The sequence below is a fragment of the Chaetura pelagica genome, unplaced genomic scaffold (assembly GCF_000747805.2).
Source record: "Chaetura pelagica isolate M959 unplaced genomic scaffold, ChaPel_1.0 scaffold275, whole genome shotgun sequence".
NCBI lineage: Eukaryota > Metazoa > Chordata > Aves > Apodiformes > Apodidae > Chaetura > Chaetura pelagica.
This window is the reverse complement of record NW_009953486.1, coordinates 8912925-8920344: the sequence shown is the minus strand read 5'-3', so window position 1 is coordinate 8920344 and position 7420 is coordinate 8912925. Positions and strand designations below refer to the sequence as shown.

General features: G+C 41.9%; 1 protein-coding gene across 1 annotated transcript; it reads right to left on the bottom strand.

Moving 5' to 3' along the window:
• Window positions 1–676: 676 nt before the first annotated feature.
• YWHAB (tyrosine 3-monooxygenase/tryptophan 5-monooxygenase activation protein, beta) lies at window positions 677–7020 on the bottom strand. The gene is made up of 5 exons (XM_009998697.1): window positions 6723–7020; window positions 5612–5735; window positions 4454–4617; window positions 3054–3149; window positions 677–2590 (listed from the first exon to the last, which is right to left on the bottom strand). Exons 1-5 carry the CDS (start codon window positions 7014–7016, stop codon window positions 2534–2536), a joined length of 735 nt encoding a protein of 244 aa, XP_009996999.1. The 5' UTR covers window positions 7017–7020; the 3' UTR covers window positions 677–2533.
• Between the last annotated feature and the right edge of the window lie 400 nt (window positions 7021–7420).

Genomic DNA, 7420 nt, shown 5'->3' with positions numbered 1-7420 from the left:
TAGCCCTACAATATACAATGACTCATGGCAAATAATTTATAGTTGTATTTCTTCCTGCAATGACAATGTGTTGCATGAACTAGAAACGTGAAGAGAACCAGTGTTCTTTACTAGAAACTGGGAGGATATGTAGGGAAGTGTCTCAGCAAAAGAATGAGTCATTATTAGCAATCCATCAATCAACTGACACAAAGATCTGAGCATTTAATAGAAGTGGTGATTTTACTACCACAGATTTTTTTTTGCACTCACGGAAACAAAGAATTGTCAGAGCTGGGAGGGACCTCTAGAAATCACCTAGTCCAGCTCCCCTGCTAAAGCAGGATCTCCTGCAGCACATTCCACAAGACTGCATCCTCCAGAGAAGGGGACTCCACAGCCTCCCTGGGCAGCCTGTCCCAGGGCTCTGTCACCATCACTGTAAAGAAGTTTTTTCTCATATTTATATGAACTTTCCATGTTCCAGCTTGTGCCCGTTGCCCCTTGTCCTGTCACTGGGCAGGACTCTACTGAAGAGTCTGGCTCCATCCTCCTTATACCCACCCTTCAGATACATGTAGGCATTAATAAGGTCCCCCCTCAGCCTTCTCTTCTCCAGGCTAAAGAGCCCCAACTCTCTCAGTTTTTCTTCATAAGGGAGATGCTCCACCAGCAAAGAGAACAGACACAAACCAACTGATAAAATTTTTGTTTATTATTCACTTTTGAATTCTTTTACACTCTCCTGATTACTTTGTGTAAGGTGAAACTAGAACTGTTTAAAAGACATACACAAATCTAGTACATCAATAACCAGGTATTTCTTTTTGCTATGCTATTCTCACAACCACGTGTGTGCTAGGCAATAGAACCGTCACAGAAGCAAACTTTAGGCAGAATACTGGTCAGTAAAAACAAAGCAAGAAGAGCTACCAGATATACAGACAGGCTCGGTTCCACATTCACTACTGCATTTATCAAGCGCCAAGAAGTATTAACTGCACGATTTGTTCAGCTAGTAGAGGGGAGGTTTTTTTTAAAATCAGTGCATGAAATTCTCTTCAGCAGACAGATGGACAGACAAACAGGTGGATCCTATAGCTAAGTGGAATGTGAAGGCAAGGGGATGATGCCACGAGACTGACAGGTGACTGCTCTTCATCTTTTCCACTGCATTAATTCACACAATTCCTGTTGGGTTTTATTTAATGGGACATGTTTGGAACAGGTCTAGGTGAGGAGGTTTGGAGCTGAAATATTACAAGCGTTACGAATGTGTAGGTCTGCATTCCAGTACAATAAATGGGAAATCCTGGATATTTGAGCCAGTTCTTGGTACTGAATAAAAACAAAAAGGCAGATAAGAGCTGAAGGCTGCAACAGCATTGGTGGCTGTCAAACACCCAAGAAAGAAACCTGTCCTCCAGCAGGCTCAGGTCTCGGCCACCCTCCTGACATCACCCATAATCAACAGAAGGATGACATTTATGTGGGAGTCCAAAATTGCTTTAATGGAATTTAAACAGTTGAGAGGGTCAGGGATGAAGAGAGGCCCAAGGGAGAAAAATTTCTATAAGCTGAACTTAGAGATGGCTGAGTAGATTACTTAAAAGGTTTTCAGGATAAATCCAAAATGGGAAGAAATCCAAAATGGGAATACCATGGAGATTTCAATTCACCTAAGAGTAAAGTAATGCAAAAGTGGCAGATCACTTCATGGTATCATCCAAACTAATAAGGCCATTCAAAAAATTGAATCTTCTCCTATTGCAACGTCCATGGCAGCAAACCAAGAATTCTCACTACTGAAGAATATCAAAGGTATCATTAGGTGTTATTGCTGTGGGAAGGGGCTTAGTTATGCATGTCCTATGGGCATGAAAGCACTTCTAGGAGTCAAATCCCAGTTATCTGCCAGTATAAAGAATTTGGAAATCAAGCTGCTAACTCCCCCATTCCCCTCATTCCCAAAACAAACCCTGAAAGACAGGACTGACAAAGTGAGCTTTTGACTGAAAGCAGTGCCTCAGACTTGGTTACAAATGTCTACAGAGTGTGCCTGGTAAACTAACTCAGAGCAGTGTCACTAACTGGAATGCCATCCATCGGATTGTTCTCCTTCCATGCCCCAGTGTCACAATAGAATCTCTATAACTTTCTGTACAACTTTACAACAGAATTGTACTTCGACTGTTTTGGTGCCAAATTAAGCTCGCCCTAGTTACACAATTGGGTGTCTTCCTTTTCTACCAATAAAGAGTTTTGTAAAGTCAATTGCAATCACAAAACCCGTAATCACAGTGTTCAGTTCAAAATATAAACACGGTAATCAGAACTGTAAATGTTCCTAATAGGAAAAGTCCGGAATGCCATTGGGATAACCGACCTCTGCTGCAAGAACACAAAACATCAACCACCCGTTTTTACCCCACAGACAGTTTTTGCTACGTTGAGGTTGTGAAAGTCGATGTACTATTCTTTTTGCTTGTCGCACAAAGGGATATATGTGTAGGATACAGGGTGACATTAAACACAGAGTGAAGCCCAACAGCCGTTAGTTCTCTCCCTCCCCAGCATCCCCTTCATCTCCCTGGTTTTCCGACGTCCATAGCTGTAAGAAAACACAAGGACATGTTTATACTGAAAGCAGGTGGTTCATTGTCAGGAGAGGGAGAGAGCACAGTCAGCAGTGCTGTGAAACACCCTCAGCTGAGAGCAACACAGAACTGAACTGAGCAGTAAAGCTAAATGATGATGAACTGGGAAACAGGCAAAGGATGACAAGTAAAGAGCCAGCCCAAGTCTGCAAGCTCGACACAAAAGACAAGCTGGGTGTTGCCAACAGACAAACTGGACTTTCTGTTAAAAGCTGAGTTTGTTACAGTGATTTCTTGTTTAAACAAGCAAGTCTATCTAACTGGTCTGGTTACAAAAAGCAGTGCAGTTAAGACATGAAGTTAATGCCTCAGAAAAGGCTTTTAATGGCACAGAACTAGCCAAGTCTTCAGATGTTGAGTCCAGCAGCCTAAAGAAGTGGCAGCACACAGTGTAGCACCCTGCCCCGGGGTACTTACAGTGAGGTTGTCCCTAAGCAGCTGCATGATGAGGGTGCTGTCTTTGTAAGACTCTTCGTTCAGCGTGTCCAGCTCTGCTATCGCTTCATCAAATGCCTACAAGGACACAAGACAGCACCTTCACACTCCACTCTCCAAACTCCCTTCTGCTTCCAGAGCTCACAAATTCCCTGCACTGCTATTCCAATGCTGTGACAAAAGCTTCCAGTACTTTCCATCAAAAGGAGAAATGTAAACCAAAGTGAGCACCACAACACGAGACAACCAGTGGGAAAACAGAAGCCTTCAGGGGTGTCCAGATCAAAGCCCAGAACAACTTTACTACTGTGCCAGTTCCAAGTCCTGAAGAGACCAGCACACTCTGTCATGCCTAATTTGTATCACATACATGAATGATTCACACAGCTCAGTCAGGTTTAAGCACAACACTTAAAAGCAATACTTTCATGAAAAGTGACAGCCTCACCAGTCTAAACTGGCAATGTAAGACAAAGTTACCATTAAATTGGTATATGTATTGCAGAGAGGAAGTAGAAAAGAAAATGGAAGACAGGTTTGCTGACTGTGGGGTGGAAGGTTTTGGATTTCCTTTCAAAACAGCACAGGAAATCAGGCATGTTTCACTAGAGATGAATAAGGTCAGTCTTCCTATTGATCTCTTACGCATGAACACTCATGTTGAAAGTCTGAGAGCTAAGAGCCAGGAATAAGGGCCATTTCTTTATTCAGTTTTCAATCAGAAGCAAGCACATGAACTAAAAAAGCAACTTTGCACAGCAAAACACTCTTGTTACAAAGCACTATGAAAGTACATATTAAGAACACAACGATTCACCTAATGCCACTTGAATAAAGTTATTACCAGGTAACTTCCCCAGATGCAGAAAGCTCCATTTAGAAGGCTCTAATCATATTTTAAGGAGAAGGCCAAGACAAAAATGACTAGCTATGTGCTTGTCACAACCCATCACACAAGCTTTTTGCTCTCTGGAGACAGAAGAACACAGACTCACAATGACTTTTACAACAACAGTCCCAAACACAACACTTCATGTGTTTGCTAAGTGGTCAAATTTAAGTAAATATTTCCCTTTACAAGTACTAGATTAATCCAAGTATTTTCCAATTTGACAGAAGCACCTTTTAATAAAGTTACATAGACACAAAAAGCACTTTGTCTCCCCTTTCACTGGTTCAACTGCCCCACCAGCAAATTAACTTACCTTTAAGCTAAGCTGATCTAGCTCACTTACCTGAAAACTATTAAACAATAGTTTAAAAGATGACAGCATTTTAAAGGAATTTGATATGAAAAAGCACAATCATTCTCAAAATGCTACTGCAGCCATGTAACGATCTCCTTAGCCCCCCCAAAAGCTGGTGATATGAAGTCTCCTTACCGTCTTTGCCAGGTTACAGGCTTTTTCAGGAGAATTTAGTATCTCATAGTAGAAGACAGAGAAATTTAGAGCCAAACCAAGTCGAATGGGGTGTGTTGGCTGCATCTCTTTCTTGCTAATTTCAAATGCCTCCTGGTAAGCTTGCTGAGAGTTTGCTACCGTTGCTGCAAGAAGTAATTACAGTCATATTAATGCACTGCACATCACTGCACTTCATGGGGGAAACCATTATATCCTTGGCCTAGACTATTGTGTCACCAGAAATTCATACAATTACACATGCACAGACACATGTTTTAGTGTTTTTAGATGTAAAGTCCTACCTCTGGCTGAACTATTAAGGCAGAAATATTTGTTCATATAAAGCTTTAGCTGTGGAAATCACATTTAACATTTTAAGAGTCTTAAAATGAAACATATTCAAAATGAATTCCAACCAACTGAAATGCACAGAAGCTCTACCCAAGTAAAAATGTACTGTGATTAAACCTTCATTCCCACCCTAGCTGAAAAAGCAGTAGTTCTCAATAACAGATCCAGACAAAAGCATATGGGGAAGAGGAGATATCTGCACTACCTGTTTAAACTGAAGGAAATATTTGGCAGGTAGGTCATGAACTTTATATTCCAGTTTGGGGTTTCAGAGGAAAGACAACAGTCCTTCCCTGCCTAATAGGTAACAATCAGCTCCAGAACGGTGTCAAACTAAGTTTGCAAGACACGGACTCAGGCACAGTTCAGCATTGCTCTTAACATTTCAGGATTAACTGGTTTAGGACCCAGTAACACAATATCCCATGTTTGCATGCAGAAAGCTTGCAATCAGTGAAGACTTGTGAGCTGAATTCACATTGGGACAAGCATTTTGCACAAGAAAACACATTCTCCAGGAAAAGTATTTTAAACTGCCAAACGTGCTTGAAAACCAGGCACTGAGGTTGAGGGCTGCAAGCAGAATTTGACTAATTTGATGAACATCTGCCAATCACTTCTACTAATTTCACTGAAGTCCCTCTCTAAAAGTGACTTGCACTGCACCATCTCCAATACTACAGAGCAGCAGCAAAATTAAATAAAACTTCATGTTAGGGGAAAAGAACACAAGTATTTTTCATTGAGCTCAGCCCCAGAAGAATGAATGATTTAATCTCTACTTACTTTGCTTATTGTCCCCAGACGCCACCTCTGAAAGGTATCTGTAGTAATCACCTTTCATTTTCAAATAGAAGACTTTGCTTTCTGGCTGTGTGGCATTGACAATAAGGTATTTATCCAAGAGTTCCTGAGAAAGGAAACACTACTTTTTTGTATCTTTTTTCCATGTCATAAAAATAAGGTCTGAAGCACAGCCTGTGTTAGCATCAACTGGTAAAACATTAACATTGACTGATGTATGATCATGCCTTAATCCCTTTGCCTACTGTTGTCCAAACTCAGTGAAAAAAAGATGAACTGCTTGTATCCTAATCCCTGGAAAGCACAACCCTTGCAATGTTGAGCTTATCCACAACTCACTCCTGCAGAACCTAATGACTACCAGCGTTTACGACTGCAAAGGTTTTCCTTGAAATGTACAGACACAAACTTGAATCTACAACCAGGCTAAGGAAAGCAGCAGCCTGACATGAGCACAAGCCCCATGGGTCACTTGTGCTGCCACAAACTCGAATTCCATGCACAGCTGTGAAATCACCCACTGATTCTATCTGCAGCTCTAGCCAAAAAGCTGAGCAGTGGCACAGTCAGCACATGTGCCTTCTGAGGGAATGCACTGAGAGCACTGATGGCAGCCTTGGACAGAGCTTTAGCAAACTGAACAGCAATGAAAAGAATGAGTCCCTCTTGAAGTGAAAGAAATAGAGAAGCTGGTTAGGAGGAAGAAGTACAACTGCTCTCTGTGTCAAAAAGGTACTAAACAAGGCTCAGGATGTCAGAGTTCATTAACAAAGTAATTTACATGGCAGGCTTTTCGCAGGACTTATGCCAGTGCCCCAGATATAAATTTGTATCCATAGGGACCCCCAGCCAGCAGCTCCAGGTCTTCCAACATTACCTTGTTTGCCTTTTTTCTATTAAAAAATAAGCTATTTCATATCAAAATCCCTAAGAAACAAACCAGCCTACTGAAAAGCCAGAATTGGACTCAAGTATGCAAAATTACTCCCCTGCTGAGGTGCTGAAGAGTCTACAGCACCTACTAAGATCCCTTCAGCCCCTCTGAGGAGCACTGCAGCACTACATACTCTGAGTTTTGCTGTTGGATTCTTACCAGAACATCATTGCAGATATCCTGCAGTTCAGCCTCGATTTTCTCACGATACTCTCTTCCCATCTGCTGTTTCTTCTCATTCCTCTCTGTTTTCTGTTCAATGCTGGAAATGACGCGCCAGGAGGAGCGACGGGCACCAACCACGTTCTTGTAGGCAACTGAGAGTAGGTTCCTTTCTTCGTTGGACAGTTCATGTCCCTGCTCAGTGACAGCCTTCATAGCAGCAGCCATGTCATCATAACGCTCGGCCTGCTCAGCCAGCTTGGCTTTCTGAACCAACTCACTTTTATCCATGGCTCTCCTGCAATTGGTGAGGAACAAAACCAGAGAGATACATCTCTTGACTGAAGGCACCATGGAAGGGACTGCTGAAGGACGAAGCAGAACTCACCATCACTAAGACATGGGAAATCTACCAACTCTAATGAAGTAACACCAAGGGTTTCTTTCTAAAAATGTGACCTTTTGCCAAATGTGTCATTTCTACGTGCATATGAAGAATCACAACCCTGAAGACACATAAGGATTATCCTTCAAAACGCAGCAAAACTCGTTCTGGCATTAAGCACAGCACAACATGCTCCCTGTGTGAATCTCTCCCCTTTCCTATAGTGGCCACAGCTCAGTCTGGGATACAGTGCATGTTCCAACCCAGAAACAAAACATTTTTGTTGTTTTTTTGTTTGTGTTTGTTTTGC

What these genes read in the sequence shown, in the direction of transcription:
- YWHAB (XM_009998697.1), bottom strand. Translation starts at nt 7,016, where the DNA reads ATGGATAAAAGTGAGTTGGTTCAGAAAGCCAAGCTGGCTGAGCAGGCC. An exon ending in ATATCTGCAATGATGTTCTG is followed by an intron (nt 5,736 to 6,722) that starts GTAAGAATCCAA and finishes TTCCTTTCTCAG; the next exon opens with GAACTCTTGGATAAATACCT. An exon ending in CCTGTAACCTGGCAAAGACG is followed by an intron (nt 3,150 to 4,453) that starts GTAAGGAGACTT and finishes GTGTCCTTGTAG; the next exon opens with GCATTTGATGAAGCGATAGC.